At 37.4% G+C, this 25,723-nt stretch overlaps 5 protein-coding genes across 6 annotated transcripts; 2 read left to right on the forward strand and 3 right to left on the reverse strand.

Moving 5' to 3' along the window:
* The first annotated feature begins 1,170 nt into the window (after positions 1–1,170).
* On the forward strand, positions 1,171–7,785 carry LOC141833350 (GCN5-related N-acetyltransferase 7, chloroplastic-like). The gene is made up of 6 exons (XM_074720770.1): positions 1,171–1,550; positions 1,689–1,844; positions 3,226–3,321; positions 3,915–4,035; positions 4,980–5,145; positions 7,416–7,785. The coding sequence occupies exons 1-6, from the start codon at positions 1,173–1,175 to the stop codon at positions 7,426–7,428; spliced, it is 930 nt and encodes a 309-aa protein (XP_074576871.1). The 5' UTR covers positions 1,171–1,172; the 3' UTR covers positions 7,429–7,785.
* A 905-nt stretch (positions 7,786–8,690) lies between these two features.
* On the reverse strand, positions 8,691–12,578 carry LOC141833527 (F-box protein SKIP1-like). The gene is made up of 2 exons (XM_074721001.1): positions 12,138–12,578; positions 8,691–9,402 (listed from the first exon to the last, which is right to left on the reverse strand). The coding sequence occupies exons 1-2, from the start codon at positions 12,512–12,514 to the stop codon at positions 8,829–8,831; spliced, it is 951 nt and encodes a 316-aa protein (XP_074577102.1). The 5' UTR covers positions 12,515–12,578; the 3' UTR covers positions 8,691–8,828.
* A 2,685-nt stretch (positions 12,579–15,263) lies between these two features.
* On the reverse strand, positions 15,264–18,230 carry LOC141833130 (putative receptor-like protein kinase At1g80640). Of its 2 annotated transcripts, none has more exons than XM_074720514.1 (10): positions 17,892–18,230; positions 17,317–17,487; positions 16,996–17,246; positions 16,778–16,910; positions 16,638–16,701; positions 16,456–16,552; positions 16,272–16,374; positions 15,999–16,117; positions 15,807–15,896; positions 15,264–15,734 (listed from the first exon to the last, which is right to left on the reverse strand). In XM_074720514.1, exons 1-10 carry the CDS (start codon positions 18,061–18,063, stop codon positions 15,570–15,572), a joined length of 1,365 nt encoding a protein of 454 aa, XP_074576615.1. In that variant the 5' UTR covers positions 18,064–18,230; the 3' UTR covers positions 15,264–15,569. The 2 variants fall into 2 exon arrangements, with proteins under 2 accessions (XP_074576615.1, XP_074576614.1); XM_074720513.1 differs by having other exon boundaries at positions 17,317–17,490.
* A 2,961-nt stretch (positions 18,231–21,191) lies between these two features.
* LOC141833132 (ribosomal RNA small subunit methyltransferase-like) lies at positions 21,192–23,282 on the reverse strand. Its single transcript, XM_074720515.1, has 2 exons — positions 22,915–23,282; positions 21,192–22,124 (listed from the first exon to the last, which is right to left on the reverse strand). Exons 1-2 carry the CDS (start codon positions 23,230–23,232, stop codon positions 21,366–21,368), a joined length of 1,077 nt encoding a protein of 358 aa, XP_074576616.1. The 5' UTR covers positions 23,233–23,282; the 3' UTR covers positions 21,192–21,365.
* A 218-nt stretch (positions 23,283–23,500) lies between these two features.
* LOC141833133 (uncharacterized) lies at positions 23,501–25,699 on the forward strand. The gene is made up of 4 exons (XM_074720516.1): positions 23,501–23,613; positions 23,725–23,837; positions 24,893–24,948; positions 25,123–25,699. The coding sequence occupies exons 2-4, from the start codon at positions 23,727–23,729 to the stop codon at positions 25,448–25,450; spliced, it is 495 nt and encodes a 164-aa protein (XP_074576617.1). The 5' UTR covers positions 23,501–23,613; positions 23,725–23,726; the 3' UTR covers positions 25,451–25,699.
* Positions 25,700–25,723: the final 24 nt, after the last annotated feature.

Genomic DNA, 25,723 nt, shown 5'->3' on the forward strand with positions numbered 1-25,723 from the left:
ATGAACAAATAGCTAGCTAGCTAGATGGTTAACTTGCATCAAGGGAAGATGTTTGAGTGAAAAGAGCAAGATGAAGTCAAAGGCTAACACATGAGACAAATAGATGAATATGTCAAATGTTGAATTCTGCCACATAACAAAAGAAAATCCTGCCAAGAATAAAGAAATCAGAGGCAGGTGCGAATAGATGCCAGAACACAGGCATACGATGAGTTCAAACTCCAGTGAGAATGTTTGGACAAAGCTTAATTGCCTTATCAAGCAGTATATGTGGAGCTGTCGATCGTTCGAAGCTTGTCAAGAAAGAATTTGACATCGAGCAGCAGAAAATATATAATGGTCTTTCAGTGTCATCATCGTGGAAACTTTGCTAGCCAAATCTTTGACACCATGGCAGGCATTGAATTAATTATTAGTGTTCTAAATGTTGCCATATGGAAAAGAGAGTAAGATTTCTTTCCCATAGATGAAAAGTTCAGATTAAAGAGTTTTTTCATATGTTTTAAAATACCATTAATTTAATAATTAACCAATTACAATCATATATAAATTAATTGGTTATTCAATTAATTAAATTTGGCAAACATTATTTAATCATTTAATTAATTAATATTGTAGCCACGCATGAATTTCCATTATTAGTATAAAGAAAGGAAAGCCCCTGTAAGAAAGCCCAGTTAAATGTGTAGCGGGCTTTCCTTGTGGGTGGGACAAGCAGTTAAATGTTGTCATTAGATTTCACTTTATTATTTGTTAAAATTAATATTGATTATATTTAGATAAATAAGATTTTTATATATAAAATTTTTAATTATTTTAAACTAAAAAGATTAATATGTTGCGACACGATTACAATAGAGCATTTTTTTAATATGAAAAATGGGATAATATCTTTTTAAAATTAAGAGATGTTTCTTTTTTACCATTTTGATAATTAAGGATATTTTTTAATTTTTGCCCTAAATAATATTTAGGCGCGTGCAGCCCAACGATTTATTATTGATTTGGTGAATAAAAAGAAAATATTTGTTGGCGCTGGAGTTCACTCCACGCAACGTCTTTTATCTTTCTCTCGCTCGCTGCCTTTCGCCTCCCAACTCCGCTTGTGGTTCATACGCTGACGAACGGAGAGGGTGAGGAGGAGGAGGAGGAGGAGGAGAAGGAGAAGGGTGATGCCGCTGGTTTCCTTCACCGACGTCTCGTCGCCCCTGCTCCACTCCGTGCCCTTCTTCCCTTCTCCGATCCGTCTCCGCCGCCGCTTCATCTGCCCATGCTCTATACCTAGAGCTACCATTTCGGCTAAGCTGGAATACCGGCGGTCCCTCATCCTCGTCTCTGTCCCGCAGATTCGACAGTTCCGAGCCACCCGTGCCCCTGGCGGAGGCGCCTCCACGCCTGCTGCCTCCCGCCTCTGCGAGAAAGAAGCCCTAGTCGTCGATGTGGATTCTCTTTCCGTGAAGGAGTGCGAGTCGGATGAAGAGCTCCTGGCGGCTGTTCGCCTGAGGATCCGCACCTTCTACGATGAGTTTTACAAGTCATCCGGCGGCGAGGTGAGCAATGCGTTCTTTCCTTCGATCTATTTCCTAGCCGTCGTTCCCTATTCGTTTTTTTTTTCAAGAAAAATGTTTGATTGGGCAATGAGTTCCCTATAGTGCTGATGCTATCTATTGGTTTTCAAGTTCTATTAGGATCAGGGTAGACATCTGGAAGAGAGGGAGTTCCAAGCATTGAAAGACCGCATTGATGGTAAAAGAATAGGGTTCAAAAGAGCTGCTTGCATAAATGTCACTCTCCCATTATCGCCGTCCTTAAGACACGCTGATGAACTTTGTTCTGCTTGTAAGGTATGAAGATCATTCGGTGAACTTGAATTGCTGTAAGTGCAGTAAGCTAATTCTTGTATATGTTCTATAGAATCAACTTCAATATCTCTAATGTTACACTTACACTGGTGGCTATAAGTCAATGGAAGTACTGCATATGAACAAAGAAGAGAGAGAGATATTTATTGTTCACGACTTGTTTTTTCATTGCATTGGCTTATTCTCGTTTCAAAATATTTTGGCCTAATATTCTAAAGTCATGTAGGATCTCATATGATTCTATACTACTACTTTCCAAATATGAAATGGTCAAGCATGTTAGACATGGGTTGTAATATTCAAAAAAGGTCATGGTGGGCTGAGATGCTAGAACATATCTAAATCTAATTTTTCTATGCTCATGTATGTAATTCAATCCTTTACAGCAATTTTTATTTCTTCATTTCTTTTTTTTTAAAAAAGATACATGAGAGTCCTCAGGCCTTCACATGTGGATGAAGATTGGTTTTCAACTGAATACCTTGGCAACAATGCCCAAGGCCCCTACCAACTTCACTAGCTTGCACCATACCTTTAGGGCATGATTGTGAGATGCTTAATTATGGAACTAGCTTGATTAGTAAATTTCAATGTATTCATAAAAGATGAATCTTTTATGTGCTAATCATTGCGTCAACTTTGCTCATATGAAATCCCTTCATGATTGAGACTCTTTTTCTTGAAATGTCTAGGACTGTTGCTTGATGGAATTATATGTATGAAACATCATAATGACTATGTGGGTAAGAACCTCAACTTCCCAGGAACCTACATTTCAGGATGACTTACATGCCACTTCAATTAAATATATCTTAGATGGAATTTCCTAACTTAGGTAAGCCTGTTGTTCACAAAAAACAATGCTTTGATGTAGTTGATTTTCCTCTCTTGAAGTTCATCTTTCACACTACGCAAAAAGGGAATACTTGCAATTGCACAGCCAATTGATGAAATTGCTAGGGATAACTAAGCTGCACTCTAAAATGGTTTTACCTTTTATATATTTTAAATCTTTAACTCTTGCAAAACCCAAAATCTCTACTGAGAAGGTGATTATTTATTTGGTTATGCTCAAGATTTCCCTTCTTGAATAGATAGATTAAATTTCTTATTTAAGGACCATACTAGCTTCTGAAGACATTAAGGCTGTTGGTATTTTGTCTTTTAAGGTTTCTGTTCTATTGATTTCATTACTTGGTCTTGTGTCAGATATTCTCCTGAAATATTGATTTATGTTTTTTCCTAGAAACCAAAAAGCTTTTGTTATTTCTTCTTTCTTTGTAATGTATAAAATCACAAAATTATAATTTTTATTTAAATGTATTAGTTCACAAGACTTTTTTTTAAAAATATAAATATGCAGTTTTCTCAAAATGGAGAAGATCGAGTAGTTGTGGCAACTCTAGATGTCAACCAATGTATCAAATTGGCTGATGAATTGACAGGAAAGCGTCCTGAGGTACATTCTGCCTGACGCATATTTGGATCATACTTTCATCAAGGATTTTAGATGCTCCTGTCTTTTATTACACAATGTGCATGAATAAAAGGTTTTAGCTATTTAAAAAAAATATTTTTCCAGTCTCAATTGGACTCCGAAAATTTCTTCACCATTTTCATTAATCTACATTCATGTGATTTAAGATGGATAGAAACATATTTTTACCCCTTATGAATAACAAATTTAAGTTGTTTACTTCGTTTTAAAACTATCGGATGTTGTTCAACCATTTACTGCACAAACAGGAACTCATTTCCCAGCTTTTCTTGGTCCACATTACTTCAAAAGAAGGTTTAATTTTAACCTCCACTATTCTATCATTTTTTGTTGTGCAACTGCCTGCCATGGATTCTCTCTTGAAATGAGACAACATATTATACATTAAAGATTGTTCTTCCTTTTTTTTTTGCCCCAAAACTTAAACAATCCTCTCCTGATTTGCTTCTGTTGTTGTATTTATACATGTTGATATTATTGATTTTGTTTTTGTCTAAAGTCATGATCGCATCCAAGGGCGACATTAATTAGCTGCCAATTGAAAACATGAACAGGTCCCTGGAGCTAGTCTGATGAGAGCATATCTAAGTAATGTGTGTGTTGCCAGTGAGCTGCAAAGAAATGGCTTGGGATATGCAATAGTTACCAAATCTAAAATAGTTGCCTACTCTTGGGGTAAATTTTCCTTGTGTTGGTTTCAATAATTCACCTACCCTGCATCATTTCACTTGGCAATAGATCTCTTGAAAATATGGAAATTTCTATTGAATGGTGGAGTAAGTATAAATATTTATTCTGTGTTTTGTAAAACTTACCAAGGATAATTGTATTCCCCAATCCCATAAATTTAGATTCCTTTCAAGTTTAGTTTCCTGTTTAATTGTGTTTTTTAGTTTGCTTCAGGTGCTCGGTCATCCATCACGTGGATGCCACTTAGCTATCTAGCAACATTAATTATTAGTTGGCCTAATAAATACAGCACAATTTGAAATTAATTTCGAAAGAGGTGCAGGGTGCTTTTAGTTTGATCCATTTGGTACTTGCCTTGCATGACTTGGATATTCATCTTCATGAAATTTGCTTTGGTCACTAATCTCCGTTCACATAGGTTAATCGAGGAAAATAATCTGAGTGGCAATTTCACTGATCGCATGTTCTTCGTAGCCAGGTCCCTGACTCATTTTATGAAGAAGCATATATCCAGAAACATCTGTTATCTTGAGGTTTATAGACTACTATGGATTCCTTTCATGCCTTGGGATCATAGTCAGAAATCTGAACCACAACTTATAATTTCTCCTATTCAACTAGAGAGAATGTGGCCTATGCGACACCAATACGATGAAAACGAAATTCTTAGGATTTTTCAGAATACTTGTTAGCTATTATCAATGACATTCAAGTGAAACAGTGTCATAAGTCTTTACTCTCATTTCATAATTTTCTTAAAATTGGAATCATGGTAAATCCACAATACACAGATGTACCTTGTGGTTTGTCCGGTTTATTCTCTCTGTAGCCATGACGTTTCAGCGAGAACGCCATATATTTTCACCTTATATATTCTTAATTTTATTGCATCTCCAAATTTACTTACCGAAATTCCTACTTTTTTTCAGGCATAAATGATCTTTATGTTCATGTTGCCGTTGACAATGAAGCGGCAAAGAATTTGTACAGAAAGACTGGTTTTGTTTATGAAAACGAAGAGCCTACGTGGCAAGCTAGATTTCTTGGCCGGCCGCGCCGGCTGCTACTGTGGGCTGATCTTAGCCAAATTAACTCGTAAGATATTTCAGGTTTTAATACTTTTGACATTTGTTTCAAATCCTATTGGTCTTCAATCAAGCCCTAAGTGATATACCCTTTTTTTTTTTTTTTTTGGCCAACAATGTTTAGGGGTATAAAGCTTGCTGTTGTAATTATCAATTTTACATCATTTATGTCAAATTATACAGTTGAAAACAAATTGACGTGACTGCATTTTAATTATTAGAAGTTCTAGACCTTGTCTGTGCTTTTGTGCTATAGGTCAAACAAAGTATGTGCCAAACTAATTTTAGTTCGCCCGCTGTTATCTGTAATTAGTCTGTAGAGCAGCGTTAGCATGTCACATTATTGTATTCAAGCATAAATAAATATCTATCAGAAACAGTTTGTCTTGACTAAAGAAATCAAGTGCATATTACTTTTAGTTTTAACTTATAAATATCAAGTTAAAATTGTGAATATTTTCGAGACTATGAAGTTTGGAGTCTATTTACCGGAACAGAAAGAACACGGTTGTGGAGAGAGTAATAAAAAAAATGAGGTTCTTTCTTGCTTAATTCCAGAAGAAAAAAAAATACTTCCCAAGGAATGTTTTTTTCTTTCAAATTATTAATATAAATAATTTTTAAACCGATAAATAAAAGTATATCTTTTTAGTTTAGGCTTCATTTTCAATTTGAGCTGCACTTGGTAGGGACTTTAGCCACTTTCTCTGCTATTGAAGTGAAATGAGAGGTCGATTCATGAGGGGCTCACGGGACATAGTTGAATTAATTACGATGGAACAGAGTTGTTAAAGTGGGCAAGGATCGAATCTCGATAAAATCGAGACAATGTCCTCTTTCGTCATGGCACACTGTAGTTTTCTGATTTATCTCCTCACAAATTATCGTTGGGTCGACCGTGTGAGACCGCTAGGGTGGCGGATTTCAATTTTTGCTGAAATGAGAGGTCGATTCCAGTTTTCTTTAGCTCTCAGGATATAGTTGAGTTGATTACGACGGAACAAAGTTGCTGAAGTGGGCAAAGGTCAAATTTTGGCGAAGTTGATGTAATGCCTTCTTCCGTCGTAACCAACTGCAGTTTCTCGATTTACCTCCTCACAGATGGTCATGAGGTCGATCATGTGGGGCTGTTAGGGTGGTGGATTCCACTTTTTACTGAAATGAGGGGTCGATTCCAGGAGGTGATGATATGGGGTCGATTCCGTCATGCGTCTAATGCTTATGTACCTGAATGAACTTTCTTCCATATCAGTGGGGCCGACTCTAGGGGATCGTTGAGGTAGCGGATCTACCTTTTTTGAGTGGTAGATATTGCTACAATGGACATGAGTTAAATCTTGACGAAGTTGAGAAAAATATCCTCTTACAATGGCCAATGGTCAACTATAATTTTTTGATTTACTTTCTCACATATGGTTGTGGGGCCGACTATGTGTGATCGCTGAGGTAGCGTATTCTACCTTTTGTTACAATTGAGTGACAGACTTGCTACAATAGGGCTAAGGGATTAATTTTTCACGGGCGCATGTCCTCGGGAAAAAAAATCCTCCCATCCTCTAGTCACTTGACAGTGTAAGTTGACCCCATAATTTATCTTTTGCTATAATTGAATGATGAATTATAATCCGTAGCGCAGTTGATTTTCAGATGGTAAAATTATTAAATTTGGCATGAATCAAATCTCGGGAATTATCTGTTAGGATCTATTTATGTTTTTCGGATCTATGTGATGGTCAATTTATGAGGTTGGATTGTCCCGAATTAATCGGATTTAGATATCTGAATTAAAAAAAATTTGAGCGGTGAATTATTACCAAACTTTTAAAATGGGAGGAAAAAATCATTGGATCCTATGGCGATGGATGCTGGCCTAACTCATTCCTAACAAATTGTTGGAAGGACACAATCTTTTGCAGTCAAGATCATACCTCTGCCATCCACCAGCTTCACTATTCTCACTAAATATACCACTCACTAAAGAAAGCAAAGAAACGAATATATGAATTAAAACAAACAGGGACGTTCTACCTTTGACTCTTGATCTATAAATAGACATCAAACATTGTAGCACGAAGCGACTACTTCGGTGGTTCCCCAGTTCTCTCTTGGTTCCACTGCCTCACAACACAATTTGTTTGGTTGAGTATTTTCCTTCATCTTCTTCTTTTTTGCCTTTCTTCAGTTCAGGGATTCGAAGAGTTCAAGGTTCTCTGGCTCAATCGCCCAGCAAAATAAGCTTTCATTAAAATTGCTTTCTATAATTGTTTACTCTTCAAGCAGGAATTTGACCTGAAGAGAGATATGGTTCTTGAATCACTGTCATCCCCTCATAGGAGAAGCCAAACCGTGATTCTCGTATCGTCTCCACCAGAGAAGCAGACGCCGATAGGTGCCCAAGAGTTTGATAGTTGGTCCATTCTGCTCCAGCGGCACAGGTTTCTCCTGACGATGCTAACGCTTTTGGCAATCCTGTGCACAATCTATCTCTACTTCGCGATCACTTTTGGCGTGGCTATAGATTCGTGTTCAGGCTTGTCGGGGACTAAGAAGGCACTGTGCCAAGCCAAAGCTTTGGACGTCCGGAAGTTTAAGCCATGATTGGAGCCTACGAGTTCAGATCAGGTTGTCTCATTTTATTTTATTTTTAAAAAGGAGCACAATATATGGATCTTGATCCGTCTATATGATGCTTGTTTGTTGTGTTTCTAGGCTTGTTCAATGCTATGTGATGGTTTCTTGTAGCTCTGCGTGCCATTTTAACAAATGTTATTCTTTCTTGTCAGTTTTAATTGATATCTCTTAAGTTAACAAATTTGATTCTATCTTCGATTTCAACTGATATCTATCATGTGCATGATATGCCATGATCCATGGTCCGAAGCATACTAGTGTGCCAACTCAAAAATAGGAATCCTACCGACCATTAGAATAAATCGAGAAGTACAAATAGATGCCTAACCCCAACGGTTTCAATATGTTTAAATTTTCCTCTTTGACTCAGAGGATTAAAACTAATATTATTATATTAAAATATTCTAATTAAAATTATTCAATCTTAATTAAAATAACTAACAGCTATAGTTATAATCATGCTTGCTACGAATCATAATAATCATGGCTATAATTTCTAAGATATCAGCTACTATCTTTACTGCTACAATTTTAATTAAATTTAAATTTTAATAAGTTGATGGAGAGTAGTTAAATAATTTCTGGGACATAAAGTGAGTTCCTAGGCACGGCTGATTCACAGTCCCACAGTCCAAGGAGGATGGATGTGGTTGTCAATGTCTTCGGAGCATAATTGAGTTGATTATTACGAAATAGACCTATTGAAATAGACAATGATTAAATTTCGACGAAGCCGAGATAATATCCTCCCTGTAATGACCAAATGAAGCTTTCCAATTTACCTTTTCATAGATAATCGTGGAACCGATCATGTGAAACCGTTAGAATGACATATTCTACTTTTTGATGAAGAAATAGATATGACTGTTAAAAAAGTAGACAAAAGTTCAGCACTAAGTAGTTATTTCAAGGAGGACAAGCATATAGCATCACATCTTATTAGATAACAAACTTTTGAATAGTACCATATAAGAGTCTACAACAGACTGCAGTTTCATCAAAGCAACTTTCGAAAACTAACACTTCTATATATATGGAAAGAATGACGAGAGCAGGCCACGATCACAACTGGAAAATATTTGTCTGGAACCTTTCGTCATACAACCTCCAATGACCGTATCTCTCTGTATGAAACACAGATCTTGGAATGTAAAAGTTGGGCCTGATGAATGTCTTAATATTCTTCAAATTGGCAGAAGCCTGCTCTATCCCTCTACCTGACAAATTTGCACAGCCAGTGAGATCCAGGAATTCTAGATCTCCACATCCCTCTGAAAGTGAAATGAGTCCCGTAACTGATAGTTTAGAAAAACAAAGTTCAACATGCTTCAGTTTTGGCATGAACTTTGCAATTGTCATAGCCTCCCTGTCTCCATCTTGAGGACAGGCTCTTAAGTAATCATTTGGAACAATACCAGAATGCTGTGACGGATCAAGCCAGTTCAACGAGTTTCTTTTGAGAACTTTAAGGTTAGGACATTGCTTCCCAACCACCTCAAGTGACTTGAAAGAAACTTCATAGCAATTGCTTATGTCTAATTCCACAAGCTTGGGACAGGAAGATGCAATCTTGAACAATGACCTGTCAGTTACACTCTGGCTACTCTTTATTGATAGGATCTGCAACTTCGGTGATCTGAAAAAACACAAGTATTTGAAACCTTTGGTTAAATAGTAAAAATCACAGTTCTAATTTAACAACCAAGTTATTTGTAGCCTTGATTCACAGCTAATGTATGAGAGAGAGCAAATTGCAATCAGATTGATAAGAGGAAATCTTAGCCAATTTTTCTTTTAAAAAGCACACCTGCTAATTCACATATCTAAGCCAAGTTCTTTATACGCCAGGATTTTTATAATGTTTTATGGGAACATAAATTGGAATCTGTTTGTTCTTCTTACAAGTTACATACCTCATGTAAAAAGGGCAAAAGATAACCTCCATTGAAATGCGTCCTTAAGATATGAGAATTTCCTTTGTAAATACAGGAGTAACTAACCATAACAATGAAAATAAAGACAGCTCAATGAAATACACACTGTAAATTAAAAACAAGAACAGTAAATGGCACAAAATTCACATGCGCAATAGGCACAAAAAGGCATTTATAAAAAAAAAAGTTCCTTCTAAATGAATTAACTAATGCAGGAAACATATTAAAAAACACTTGAAGAGATACAATATCAAATTATTATTATTATTATTATTGTATAGTTACAAATCATGTATTTGCAGCCCTAAAACAGTTATTGATCTTCAAAGTCGTTGGCTAGACTATGGTTGTTATGAGTGATCTAAGAGAAGGTGGTAATGAGAAGGACTTGGATGTTATCTTCTGACTCCTCTTCAAACCGAAAATATGAAAGGTTCTGAAGCTTGTGAAAATGAAATGGCTTGTGAGAGTTGCAGAGAAAAATAAATAGAATAGAGCAATGAGAAGTTAATAGCAAAATAGACACTAAGTAAGAATTGATATTACAGCAAGAGGATGTCTGAAAAGTACTGAATAAAGTTTTGACACCTACTGAAGAGAAAGAGGATACTAGAAAAGGATAAAAAATACTGATGTATCTTTTTGAAGTTGCAAGTGACGAAGACATATTGCAAAAATAAATAAGCTTAGGATTTTAATCATCCATCCAAAGAGGGGAGAATGTCCATAGGAGACTTGTTTTCCAATCATTTTAATCCACCAACAGGAGAAGATGATGGAAGCAATAGACTATAACTAATCTTAGACCAAGCACGCAACTGGGTGAAAAAAAAAAAGACACAAAAGGATGATTGATGCAACTTGAATCTCAACGTTATTGAGAAAAAGAAAAGGGAGAACGAAAGAGGAATCTTGAAGGTCACCTTTTTTGTTGTTTTTTCTTATCACCACGACAATCTCTCTCTTTTATAAGCCACTTCTGACATTTTTGTTAAAAAAATACCCTCTCTCCTTTTCATCATCTCAAACTCCCTTTTTTAATGAGTTTATTTCATGTTGCTCCCTCATTTTTTGCTTTATTCTTTTCTAATATGCCATCCTTGTTGTTTCAGATCTCTAACCCCCTTTATTTTTGTAAAGGAAAAATGAGGGTCTTGATGGAGCCTGACTAATCTTCAGGATACAGATGGCATTGTGTTTGCAATAGAACTGATTTTCATTAGAGAAGTGAGATTGGGGACAAAAGATAATCTGTTGGTAAATGATGATAATGGTGGCCTTGAAACCAGCAGGGGGAGCAAAGATGGAAACAAGGAGGGCCATGAAGATGATAATGAATAGCTAAGGTGTTAACATCACAAGATATGGCGCCACATAGATCGCCTTGGGTGCAGGAACACCACCTATGCCGGCTAGTGTGTCACCTTGTTTGTGGTGGCAACAATCGACGACTTGAATTCTGTTATTGTTGCCAGGAGAGTTGGATTGCAACACAGGGAGAATGGTTTCTCTATGGTTGCAGTTATGAGGATCATCATAGTGCTTCCAGAAAAGGAGGAAATTGGCAATAGGGGTATGACAAGGACACTAAGCTGGAGGTAGATCAGGTTGCACGTCATATCAAACTCTGCTTCCCATAGGAGATTGAAGAGGAAAACCTTAGCCCTAGGAGACACTTGCTCTAATAACAACTTGAAATGGACGAAATGTTGTGTTACTTTTATATAGAGTCACAAGATATAACTACTTCCATTAGTATGCCTTAAGACTAGATAACTTCCAAGTTCATAGGCCAAATAAATATTGCTAAAGAACTTAACTTTACTCAGGCAAAACTCCATAATGATAGAACTTGAGCTATGAGAAGAGTTAGGTTATATTTCTTCCTATAAATTTTAAAAGTGACAGTGTGCATATATAGGTGAGTAGAAAAATAATTGTTAGAACAGAAATTTCATCTTCCAAAAGAAACTTGAAAATTCCATATTCTACCATTAAGTTTTTGGATCTCTAAATCCCACCCATTTTAAAGCAAAACAAGTTTTATTCCTATATTAGATCATGAGTACAATCATGATGTAGCATAAGTCCGTGACATATGGAATTCCATTTACGAAGCTCGCTATAAATTCAACACAAGTATTTTTTACAAAGACTTGTTTTTTAGTCGTAGTTCTTGATAAAATAATTTCTATAGTAGAATTGGTTCCTCAGATATCAATACGCAATAATTGCAATCAGTTTCCTAATTTTTATCACGAAGATTCAAAGAAATCCTTCTATATGGAATTTAGATTATCATAAAGCATATAGGAATTTCCCATTTCAATCTTCGCTTACAGTAAACCAGATGCAGATCAGTCAAACACAAGGCTATTACTCTAGGGCAACAAAACAAAACATGATGATAAAGCAGTAAAGGAATCGAATATCTCACCTCTCGGCAGCGAAGCAGAGGGAGTCATCAGAGCAATGGCGAACTCGGATCTCCTGCAGCGATCCTTCCCCCCACAGGGCAGCGGACCGGAGCATGGCGTCAACGCGCCTCTGGAACGCCGGGGTCCACCACTCAGCGCAGTCAGAGCGGCAAGATCCCGCGAATTCGAACAAAGGCTCAAGGTCCAGGGCAGCAAAGAGGGACGGATCCCGCGAAGCGTCCCGCCAAGATCGCGAGACAAGCATCGTCCCCTTCCAACGATCCTCCAAGGTCAGCCTGCGGAAGACGTTCGTCAGGCATACTGGCGTCAGCTCCGACCAGTCACGGGTCGCCCCCGCCTCCTTCGTCCCTCCGCCGTCGTCGGTGACCTCTGCCATGGCAGCCCCCCTCCAAGGGAACGCAAGCGGCAGGCCGAAGTATCCGGGCCTTCGTGCTCGGGTTGGATAACGAGGTTACGAAACTTATGGCCTCGAAAATTTTACCATTTTTGCATTTAAAAAATTAGGAGAGTTTAGTTGGTCATTTTTTATTTTTATTTTTTTTATTTTCTAAAAAATATTATTTACTTTGTGCTTTTTAATTTCATTCTATGAAAAATAAGAAGATATTTTCTAAGAAAATAAAAAATAATAAAATATTTTTTTCTATGAAAAATAGAAATTACAGGATATGCAAAAACACGGCTACAGTAACCGCGTTTTCCTCCTTCTCTTCTGTTTCGTTCCCTTCAAAATCTAAAGTTTCATCCTCTATAAATATCCAAACTAATATTACGTCCTCTCCCAAACCAAGCATCAAAAACTAGACACTAATAGAAGTTAAGAACGAGGAAGGAGATCGATTAAACGACTGGCTCGACTTGGTCCTTTCTTTAAACCCAACTCATACAAGAAAGAAACAACCAAGCTTCTTCAGCGATGGCTCGTTGTCTCTCCGCCCTCTCCCAAGGCATCACCGTCTTTCTTAATAGGTATGCCGCAGCCTTTTAATTCTAGCTTATATAGCAGCCTCCCCCTATATATATAGTATAATGCTAACTTAATGAACGATGTATTATAATGGATTTAGAATGACATACTCCGTCGCAGCATCGGCGACGAAGAAGAAGACGGTGGTGATGAAATCCTCTAACACCACTTGTTCTGCTTGCTTCTACTTCTTCGCCGTCGTTACTGAATTCTTGGGTGCTGGATCCGGTGATAGGTTATTACAGGCCCAGCAACGTGGGCCCGGGTTGATGCAGGAGAAAACTTATTATTCTTATAATATGTTTTTATATTGCATTTGATTTATAAAACTAACATTTTTATATTTGATAGAAAATTTATCAGGAAATTATTTGATAGAAAAATTTATCATGAAATATCTATTCATATGAAATAATTATTTTAAATTTAAACAAAATAATTATTCATTAATCTAGTTTGAAACTAACTTTACTTATCTATTTCATATTCCTTTCTATAACATAATCGATTGTTTTAATAATTTAATTAGAGTAACTAAATAATAAATTGGTTCGATTGGTGCTCGTATAGATGTGGTTAATTAATTTAATTATATTAAACCTTCTAAACTATTTTAAAAATATCTTTTATTAAAAAAATTATTTTATTTATAATTTTTCATAATAACAAATCAAACGTATTTTTTAATTTTTTTTTAAAAAATAAAAAACAGTATATCATACCAAGCATATTTTTTATTAAAAGAAATTAGATCAAAAAATAAAATAAATAAAAATAGAAAACGATTTACCTACATTAATTATTACAGTATTAATAAATGAGGTGGATATCGATGCAGTGAGATGGTATTTAAGTTAATTTTAAAATTGAATTAATTAAAATATATTATAAAATTTAATTGAAATAGAATTGATTAATTTAATAAATTTTAATTTAAATATTTATAATTTAAATTTGAAAAGGATGGCATTTTCCGAAAAAGAAAATCTGAAAAAGATTTTTCATCGAGGATTTATTTTTTTCCATGAAAAATTACAAAAATTGTAGGCCAATGGTTTGACTACTTGGCGTCTTAGACGGGAACGTGGCGGCGGCGGCAGCAGCAGCGCGCGGTGGACGACCGTTAACACTGAATCGGAGATTGAACGAGGACGAAACAAGTTTGAAGAATAGAAGCAGCGGAAGGACGTCGAATTGAAGAGTTGCAGCGGCGGCGGCGGCGGAGGGTTTTACGGGGAACGCGAAGATGGCCGTCGGCGGGTTCCTCCTCGTCGCCACCATCGGTTACCTCACGACGCTCTACTGGCAAGTCGAAGCCCTAAACCCAAAGCTCTAATCCATGAACCTAGAGACCATTGAAAGGTCATCCTTTTGCTGCAAAATAGCAATTTTTCATTAATGCTGTTTAGAAATGTTCTAGTCCATTATACATTCACAAGACACAGAGCTAAACTTCATATTTCCCACAGGTTTAACAACACAACTATTGCCTAATTTAGAAGCTTCATTTGCCCCTTACTCTTCATAGATTTTGATCAAGCAGATTAAAATTTCCAATTCACAAATGACCATTGAAGAAGCCTCATTTGCTCTCAGTCTGGAGATTGATGCGGCACCAAATCAAATAGGGCCATTGTCTTTATTATGTTAAAAGATATCTGTCCCTTGAATGTTGCAGTCATATGATGAAGCTAGTTGACTATCCTATCGAGCCTATCACATTGATTCTCTCTCCAATACCAGGAATTAATGGCTCATTTTTATAGTAGGTATCTATTCTTCTTGAATTACAATTGTTTGGGGGAAATATCGTTGCAGTGAAGAAAAGTTCATGATAAGTAATTGGGAAACACTGACTACAGAGGAAGGACACATGTATAATTGCAACCATATTATATTAATAAAAAGAAGAATCAAAAGTTGATCATTGGATATGGCAGGAGAGACTTGGAATCTGGGCTATGCAACTGACAAGGTCAAATTGAATAATACTATGGACACATGATCTGCCGGTCTTCAGTCATCTAAACAAAATTTTACCAAGAAAGATTAGGACATCAAGTTAATCCTATGTTGCACTCTTTATGTTTTCTCCATTTAAACATCTTAACTGAGACTAGTAAGTTTCATCTTTACTCGACAAAGTAAGGCTTTGAAGTGTGATAAACAACTTGAACATCATGGAATATTTTCAAAAGAATTCGTGTCCAGTAACTTACAAATATACAGGCACCAGTTTGATTCTGGGTGCAGAAGAAAAACCTGAAATGGGTTCGCAACACATTTGTAGGAAGACTTCTCTTGAGTTAGTTCCCCCTCAGTAACTCTCCAGCCAGATCTAACTTACAGAATGCATTCCATTTTGCTACCTGAACTGGGAGAGAAGCTACAGAAACATGTCGCAGAAAATGTTGCGGCCAGCAGGTCTGCTGCATCCAATCAATATTGCCACCCAAATTTCTAATCAATGATCTGAAGGTTTCTGATTTGAGGACGGTGTTGGGTCTGCAGCTCTTAGCGAACCACCAAGCTCAATCGACACGAGAGGAATGAGAGAGTGGAGGACATCAGTAATCAATGGTCTGTAGCTAGGTTCTTGCTGCACGCATAGTACAGCGACGGCAGCTACCTGCACCATGTTATTATGTACTTAAGATAAGAAGAAAGAAGCATGTTTCTGAAGATCTGGGAATCAACATACTTGGTACAAGTGTTTCAGATCCATAGTATTCTGGATAACTGGATCTACAATGTTTGGAAGTTTTGATCTATCAGTAAGTTGAGGCATGGCCTGAAGATAAACATTTAAAAGCATTCAATACCAGCATGTAATTGGGGAATGGAGTATTGGTATTCATTGTTGATACCATATCTAGAAATGTTAAAAACATACCCATTTGACGATTGATTGGCATTGAGATGATGCCATCTTTTCAACTGGTTTTTTTCCCATCAGAAGCTCCAGGAGCACAACTCCAAAAGCATAGACATCACTCTTCTCAGTGAGTTTACCTGAAAGAGTTTGCTACTATTCTTATGCTATTTCTATAGTGTCTTTTTTCCATCATATGGTATTTGTTGGTATCATCTATATTAGCATTAACATTGAAACCTCATAATCGGAAGAAGTACAATTTATGCAGTAGAGACCAAGAAGATTAAGTACCATCTAGGAGATATTCTGGAGCTACATATCCAAGAGTGCCTGAAAGTTCTAAACCACATTTGTTAAGGTTTCTATCAACAACTGCAAGACCAAAATCTGCAATCTGTAACCACAAGGAATTCAATTAGAAATAACTTTGAATTTCGCAAATTGCATCAGGCCAATGTTCAAGATGAATTGAGACCTTGGCATTAAAATCTGAATCTAGAAGTATGTTGGATGACTTTATGTCTCTGTGAATGACGGGTGGGTTACAGTGCTCATGAAGGTACTCCAATCCTCTATTTGCCAAGTAGACAATAGATTAATAGGTGAAAAAATAGCTATTTAGAAATGGAGAGAACATGGCAATGTGAAAAACCAAACCTTGCAATATCAAGTGCAATTTTCATTCGAATATGCCAGGTTAAAGCTGATCCATGGGAAGGTCCTGCCGGTGCAAAATACAAGGCAAACAAGTCTAAACATTGAAATCTATTCTAATCGGTAAAGGAGAAGAATTGTACCATGGAGCTGTGTTTCCAGAGATCCATTTTGCATCAACTCATATATGAGAAGCCGAGTTTCTCCATGAATACAATAACTCAAAAGAGATATTATGTTAGGATGTCGAATTCTTCCGAGCAAATCAATCTCATTCTGGTCAGAAATAAGACAGAATACGAGGCATTTGGTCAATCTTCAGAAGGGAATGAAGAAAGTATGTAATTTTTGAGTTTCTCACTTCAAATTCCTTGCTGCAATCTGGTCTTCCAGCGTCAAATTTCTTCACTGCAGCAGAAACTTCACCATGGAAGCAAGCTTTGTACACATGGCTGAATCCTCCTTCCCCTAAGATATTGCACTCGCTGAACTTGTTAGTTGCTAACTCCAGTGATGGGTAGTCTACCATTGGCAACAATCCCTTCTTGCTTGTCGTCTTCATGTTATTCAACTTGCTCCGGATTGATCCAAATGGAAGCCCACCACCAGCCTCTGTTTTGTACCAAGCGAACAAATCATTAGAGAGAAAGGGGAGAGGAGGGATGAGATGAGAAAGTTGAACCTGAGGTTTCAATGTTTCTTGCATTGAACATTTGGCGGCTCCTCCTCCAAAAGACACAAGCACAAACTGAGGAGAATATGATCGCTAGAACTGCAGCAGACGCCAAAACAATTGCTATAACTAGTTCTTTGTGATGATGATGATGGCGTGTCTGTATCACGATTTGCTTCACTGCTATAAAAAAGATGGGCATTCAGCTAAATGCATTGTCATGGCGAACAAACTGCCATCGAAGGATGGGCCATGAGGAAACAAAAAAAGGCGAAGATTTTCTAGGATAACCAACTACGCATCTTGCATGAAAAGCCAAAGAAGAAAGGAGAATTGGACACTCTGATGCCCGTGGAGAGAAACAAAAAAGGACAGAAGATCTCAGAACCGATCTTGAAACGCCATGGCCTGAATTTACCGGATCGTCATAAAATGAAAAAGAAACGATCTTTTTCTGTAAGAAGTACAAATACTTAACAAATATTCCACAAGAGAAAAGTAACTCTCGAAATCGACATCACGTGAACTCTACGCCAGATCAAACTTAAAACGGCAGCAGAGAAACCAGAAGCAAGCGGGCGCACCTGAAGGCGACGGCGCCAGGGACGAAGAAGTCGGAACAGACGGCTGGTTCCCAGGGGGCAGAAACAAAGGCGCCTGGGCATCGGCGACTGCTACAGCCGTGAGGAACAAGAATCCAAGCCACCAAATGGAAACGGAAGAAGGGAGGCGAAACGGTGTGCGCGGCCTCCCCATGTCTCCAGAATCACCAGCGCCACTGCGAGAGGCGAGACACAAAGAGAACCGGAGGGTAAGTCCTTCTCTCCAGAGTAGATCTCCAACTCCGGAGCAGATTTGGCTGGAAAATCCAGCCGGAAAGCTCTAAATTTGAATCGCCGCCTCTCTCTTTCTCTCTCTCTCTCTCTCTCGTCTCCGATTTGAGGAAAAAAATGGGACCTTTTGAGCACGAAGCAGCAACTTTCGTGACCGTTCTCTTTTTTTTTTTGCGGGAACGACAACGACAGTAGCACGGAAAAGAATAGGGTCCACGTGTTCCTGGTAACTTAACTCGCCTCGTAAATTGTAAGTTTGTAATTGTAAAATACAAAAACGTCGGATCCCGGCCCCCGTGGATGGATCGCACCGAGGGCCTGCTTACTTGGGCGGATAGAGAGAGAGAGAGAGAGAGAGAGGGGGAGGGGGGGGGAGGTAACTGACAACATTCTTCACTTCCTTGCTCATTGTTTACTTGAAGGCTCTCTCTCTGTTCTGAAGTGCAAAGTGAGGAAGGAAAGGAATTAAAAGGAAATCTCACATAGAAGTCGAGGAAAGGAGAGGGAAAAGAAAGACAACAAAAATTATCATCCAAGATCACACAATGTCGAGTTGGCCGTGCTTGTGGCTGCGGCTACCGTGCAAGCTAAGTTGCCCTACGCGAGAGGCCGCTGTGTATTTAGACGGATACAAAACTCTAAAAATTGATCCACATATAAATTTATAAATTCAACAGTTTATTAATTTATAATAAAATAATCCATCTTTTTTTTCATGAAAAAATATTTTAAAAAAATCGTGTGAAAAACTTTCCTTGAATTTTTAAAATTATCCTTCCAAGTAAACAAAGCAGTGAAGTGCTTCCAAGAGAGGGAGGGCTTCTAGAGGAGCCCACAATTTGAATGTCACGGTAAAAAGCTTTCCCTTAAAATATCAGGTGAAAATTAAAACCAGGAAAAAACAAAAAAGGTTAAAGTTCTATCAAATTTTTTTTGTCTATTTATTTTACTCGAAGAGTCTTGATAAAATTTTCAATAGGCATTAGGTATGGGAAGGACAGTTGGAGTGTACTATTTAAATTTAAAAAAAAAACTTTTTCGAGCATGCGTGTTGGATGTTTGTGGTAGTTGAGAAGATCATCTCATTTGAATAAGTTAGAGTTCGTAAATAATGATGATACAATCAACTCTTAGGTTAGGTTAATAAGAGCATTCAATGAGTCCTCCGCGGACGACGCAATGGTAAGAGACATGGTGGATTACTTATGCACCCCAAGTTCTATTCTCATGCAGAATACCCTACATCAATAGTGCTCGAACTATTAGGACAATTGAATTATCGTGTCGGGAGTCTTGTGCATCCTGATTTATTCAGTAGGTGAATCAGGAGGATGGGTTGCCCACCTCTAGGACCAGTTGGACACAAGCATAAATACCTGGATTAATAAGAAAAAATATTCAATGAGACGTTGAGTCAATGTGGATGATTAGATAGAGAATACTAATTATTCAAAGTTGATGCACTCTATTTTATCGAAATCATTAAAGGGACATATCTTTTTTAATTTTTAATCAAAAAGATGTCCCGCCTCACTAACAATCCGTGTAAAATGATATAGCTGTATTCTAGTACATTGTTCAATATTATTATCTTCTCTCACTCGATCACATCAACCAATTGTATGAAGAGAACAAGTTCATATTATAATAGTTACAAAATCATAATTGTTATAATATTGTAACAACTACCGTTTCGTAGTTGCTACAAGATGAATATTGTTAAATATGAAAAAGTTCGAGTTGTAGCAATTACGGTTTATAACTGCTACAACGTGAATGTTGTTGAACAAAATAAATTTAAATTATAACAGTTATGATTTTGTAACTATTTAGAATACATTATCTCCGCGGTATGATTGAGTTGGTTACTACGGAGTAAACTTGTTAAAGTGGACAAGAGTCGAATCTCGATAAAGCCGAGGCAATACTCTTCTCCTTAGTAGTCAACTGTAACTTTTCGATTTATCTCTTCAGAAATGATCATGAAATCGATCGTATGAGACCGCTAGGTGGCAAATTATACCTTTGCCAAAGAATACATTAGTTCAATAGTGATTATATTTAATTAAGTTACAATTTAACCCATCTAATCAGCTCAATCAACTCATTTAACTTAACCTATTTAGTTTATTCCTTGAGGAATATAAAATAGGAACACTAATACAATGCATCGAAAGAAATAACAATTTTCTTTAAAAATGATTTTTTTATCGATTTTCCGTTTCGTTCCAATTGGTTGGCCATTTTCAGGATCCAACATACGCACATGTTGAGAGCCCACAATTTTTTAAAATGAGCTGCTTTATGTATCAGTCGCTCTCTTTTCACATCATTGAATCATGGAAAATAAAATATGATAACAAAAAAATTACAGTATAGTTTGATAATATTAGTGTTCATACAACCGACAATATTGAAAAGATTGATGTTTTATCAGTCAATCAACAATTATTTCACCAAAAAATTTTATACAATCCATGTGTGTTTATATTGCCTGGTTAATTCATGCACCAAAATTCTATACAATCCATGTGTGTTTATATTGCCTGGTTAATTCATGTCAAACATACTGCGCAACGCCCAGTTTATCAATTAATTCTTCTTTACCTTGTGCATAGGCAAAAGTCAAATACTACGAAGCAAAAGTCAACACTATGAACACTGCTAGAGGGATTAATGCTAAGTCAAATTGGTTTAGTGCAAGTGCAAAGATAGGAGAAGCATGTCAAAATTTATAAAAGAAATATGGGCAATGGAGCAGGTGAGAGATACTGTTGCCTTGCTACATGCCGACATCAAGTATTAATCTGGTTTTTGTAAGTGTTAGGTATGAACCAAGATAAACATAATCAAGAATAATTTTTTCTTAGAATCAAGGTTTTGTTGCATGGAATATTATATTCAAGTTCTTTGATCTGTGGATGTATACAAGAAAAAAAGTAATGATAAACTATGAAGACATGAACAAGTCATGATAGTTGTTCCAGGTCTTATTGATCCTGAATCACAATCCTGTGCTTAATAAAAAGGTTATGAAACCTGAGTTAAACATATTATAAATCCTTCAACGATATATTGCATCAAATTTAAGAATACACTTTTGAATCTTCTGTTTGCATAGAAAAAAGTGGTTGTGAGCACTCAACACTTTTGAAGCACTTGATGAATACAAAATTGTTCTAGGAAGAAGAAAATCACAGATCAACAGAGCGTGCTTATGTTAGATTAAGAGAAATGAATTCCTGCCTTGTTGAAGAGCGAGAGCAAGTACAAGATATCAACCTGTGTTAGCTTCGCTGCCCTCTTTTCTGCAAAATCCCCCTGCCTCAGGATTTCCAACACTTTGTCCTTAAAACTGGCACCTTCACCAATTTCCCCCACCATATCGGTGTCTTCTGCTTCCATCTCTTGATCATCCTTCTCATCAGTACTGCCCATGCTCAGGTCCTCAATCATGTCAGCTAAAATTGCAACATCTTCTGAAGGTACCGTATCCTCCTCCAGTTGATTGTTATTATTTAGTTGCAAGGCTTGCAAAGTCTTGTAATTCTTTTCCAGTAATGAAATAACACTTTTCTGTCTGAAGATTGATCCCAAGGTCTTGTTTTTACGGTTAAAACAAAGGCGCACCAGTCCATCCCACTCCTTGAAACTTACCGGTGGAAGTGGTCGCCTAGGTTCTATCCGCACAACAGAGGAGTCAACTTTGGGTGGGGGCCTAAAATTATTCCGGCCAACTTTCAAGAGATGGGAAACTCGTGCCAGTAGCTGAGTGTTCACAGAGAGACGACAGTATAAATTGTCGCCAGGATTTGCAACCAATCTCATTGCAAATTCACGTTGAAACATGATGACAGCACATCTGAAGGATGGACGGTGGGCTAGTAGCTTAAAGGTTAGAGGTGATGAGATCTGATAGGGGATGTTTGCCACACAAATATCAAAGTATGGAAGCTCACACTTGAGGACATCTCCTTGAATTACCTAAAAAATTCAATATAGCAAGCAAACAGTTAATTCTGCAAGATGGAAAACAAATTTAAAACTCTATAAGATATTACTTTCCAAAAGCTTTGGCAGAGCATCATGGCATCTGAAAATAGTTCAATACGTATTAAATGATCTATCAGAAGAATGGAACTAAATTAAGATTCTAGAGATATAAAAATGACAAATACATTCACTGAATGATTTTCTACTAATAATAAAGATTGGTGTCCATTTTGTTTCTTTTTGTTTTTTGGTCTAGCACAATTAGAACCAGCAACAATTGGAACTGGTTTTCTTTCTTAACTTCCTGTAAGAATACTATGAGAGGTAGCAATTAGCTTTACATGATTTGCTCATGAACCGTATCAAATGGGTGATGCAACGCATATAAACAAAGTGTTGCCTACTTCAGCTGGAAATATTAGAAACAGGTTGGGGTGGTTTCTTCCCAAAAACCATCCTTTCTTCCTAGGCATAACGAGAAGCACAAATGCAATCAGTACACGTTCATAAACACGCCATATTTAATAAAACTAACTTTTTCATTAAATAGAATTTAAAATTTGAGGCAAACAGGAAGTGGAGACTAGCAAAGTGCAATCCTGAACCACTTTTAGAAAATCATCTCAAATTTACATCATTAAATAGGTGAACAATAAGCAATATGCAAGGAAAATCACACACTGAAGCACAATTAAACACTCACAGCAGAATTCTTCAAAAAATTTTATCACCATCCACGATAAGACCGAGAAACAAGCAAATTCATACATAAATTCGATACCTTTAGGCGGCTAGAATGCGGGTCGCCCTGGAACCGGCGGTTGAGCTCGAGGACCATGCGGGGGTCGAGCTCAACGGCGACGACGGACTTGGCGACCTCCAGAAGCTTCCTGGTGAGGTTGCCCGTACCAGGTCCGATCTCGAGTACGACATCGGTGGGTTTGATGCCGGACTTCTGGACGATGGTCTCGACCAGCATGGGGTTCTTGAGAATGTGCTGCCCTTTCGACTTTTCGAATGGCACGCCGCCGCCCCACCTCTGCTGCTGCGGCTGCGCCTGCTGATGGCGGTTAGGGCGTCTAATCTTGCCGCCCGCCATGGTCGCCGCTCTGAGATCTTGTTTCTTCTGAACCCTACAACATATTAGGGTTCCGATGAGGAACTTGTCAGATTCTCAAATTCTAATTCGGTTCAATTGTACCAAAAACCCGGTTCAATTGGTTGGGCCAAACAAAACCCATAATTGTATTAATCGCAACTAGATCCCTACAAGTTTGCAATTTTGGTGAGGAGAAGTTTGCTAATAAGCTAACGCTCGGGGGCAAAATGGAATTTCACCAAATAAAAATATCTGGTTTTCCCTCTCTCATCCGACAGAAGAGAAACCCTACCTGGTCACACCGACATCGTCGGCTCCGTTGCGCTACCAGTGATACCTCGCGCCGAACGGCCCCGCGCCACCTTGCTCTCTGCGACGCTGGTTGATGCCTTTCTTCTCGTCCTTGGTCACCTTACTCTATTCTGCGCTAGTAGTTGACCTTTCCCTGACGTTCACCGTTTCTTTGCTCGTGTTTGACTGTGGTTGTTGCAGAGATGGAATCCAAGGGTGAGAGCAGTGGAGTAAGCTCCGTATACGTGGTGAATCTGCTAATGTCGGAGATCGTTTTAGCGGCGCAGAAGTCTATCTTTTGGCTTCTTCTTGCGGTGAGGATGCTTTACCTTTCCACTCGCTTTACTGACGACAAGACTAAACTGTATTTCGCGTTGGTGTCTTCAATTTCATGATTTTGTTGATTTCCAAGCTTGGGCGGGTGCTTTTCCTAAGCTTACCGGAAAAAGTTTAGCTTCTTCCGGGGTTTATTTGGGATGCTAAGAGATTGTGTGTAGCCTTATACTCTTCTTCACACTCTTTTTTGGGATTTATGTTATACATCTTGTTCGATGCGAGATTGATTAACTGTGATGTTTCTTAGTTTCGTTTCCATATAGGTTTCCTCAGCATCAGATTTAAGCATAACTTGTTAAATCTCTTGAGCCCAAGATATTTAGTGAATAACTTTCTGTTTGATTAACTTGAAGTTCTGTAAAACTAATTGTTTTATATAACCAATGTTATTTGTATTGCAGTGATCTTTCTCAGCCTATGATCAGCAATGCATTTTTTGTTGTTGGGGTTTTAGGTTTCATTACGTTGCCATGGGGTGCGCATCAAGTTATCTTGGATCATAGATAGTTGTTCCCTTGTTGACTTGGAAGTCATGTAGATTTATTGTGCTGCAAAAGATCAGTGGTATTGGCCTTTTTAGCAAATGTGGAGCTATAGACTTAGATTAAGATTTTGGCATTTGATCCATGGTTCAAATTTGTCAGATAGATCATTTTCTGATGCAATATTTTTGCCTTTTAGCATCATCTCATTTTGATGTTGAAAAAATAGTAGCTCTCTGTCATCTTATGCTTCAAATCAAGTATGTCAGGTGAATTAAGGTGATGTTTACTGTTGATATTGGCAATTGTTTACCTACTTTATGGTTACAAATGTTAAGGCATTATTCTGACCTTGTATATATGAATAGATGATAAGTTACCATTGTAGTGCAAAAGAGAATTCAAGTTATTTAAGATTTAACAGTTTTATTTGAGTAACCCTTATACTTGCGTAGCTTGTAAATTTGTTCAAGTCAACTTTCTTAATTCATATTTACTACTTAATTTCTGTCTGATGGTTTTTTGTTTCTGGTGATATTGAATCTTTTCAGGAATCACTGTCAAGTAAAATCAATGCATTGGGTGAAGGATCTGACATTAGACATATGTATGTTTTATTAAGCATTATTAACTCTTTTACATTTAACTTATTCTTACATTGCTTGTGTGCCGGGAGAGAAATGAAAACAGAAAATACAATAGATGATTGAAAATTATGTTTTATAATTTCGTGTTTCATCTGCAATTCATCAAATGCTTATGATATGTTTTATGCTTAAAGGATATCGAAAAGGAGCAAAGTTGAAACTATGCCTGAGAACAAGGATGATGATGAGTCTGATGAAGAAGAGGGCGATGATGATGAAGATTCCAGAGACGACGAGGAAGATGATGGCGATGAAGAATTCTCAGGCGAAGAAGGAAATGATGAAGGGGATGAAGATGACGATGACAATGAGAGCAATGGTGGAGGAGGGAGTGAAGAGGAAGACGATGACGACGACGATAATGGAGATGACGATGACGACGATAATGGAGATGACGAGGAAGATGAGGAAGACGAAGACGAAGAAGAACACTCGCAGCCACCTTCTAAAAAGAAAAAGTGAGCATCCTTTAGGTTCCTGCTAATGATGATTAGGCGTCAGTGATCGTTTATTTAGCAGTTAGACAGCTGAGCTAATTACGTTTGAATGCATTCCGCTATTTATTTCTTTCTCTGTGCAGTGATGCAAGAGGATCATTTCATTTTTAATATTCTCCCTGTACTGTCATTTAATTCTAGTCTGAATGCTGTTAAGGTTGTTACCTCTTAGAACTTAGCTGGATTATCTTAAATGACATTTTGTTGTTGCTTAGTGTTGACTTTTTTTTCTTTTTTG

This window comes from Curcuma longa, chromosome 8, assembly GCF_044706935.1.
Source record: "Curcuma longa cultivar G26 ecotype Majalengka, Jawa Barat chromosome 8, ITB_CL_G26_1.1, whole genome shotgun sequence".
NCBI classification, from domain to species: Eukaryota; Viridiplantae; Streptophyta; class Magnoliopsida; order Zingiberales; family Zingiberaceae; genus Curcuma; species Curcuma longa.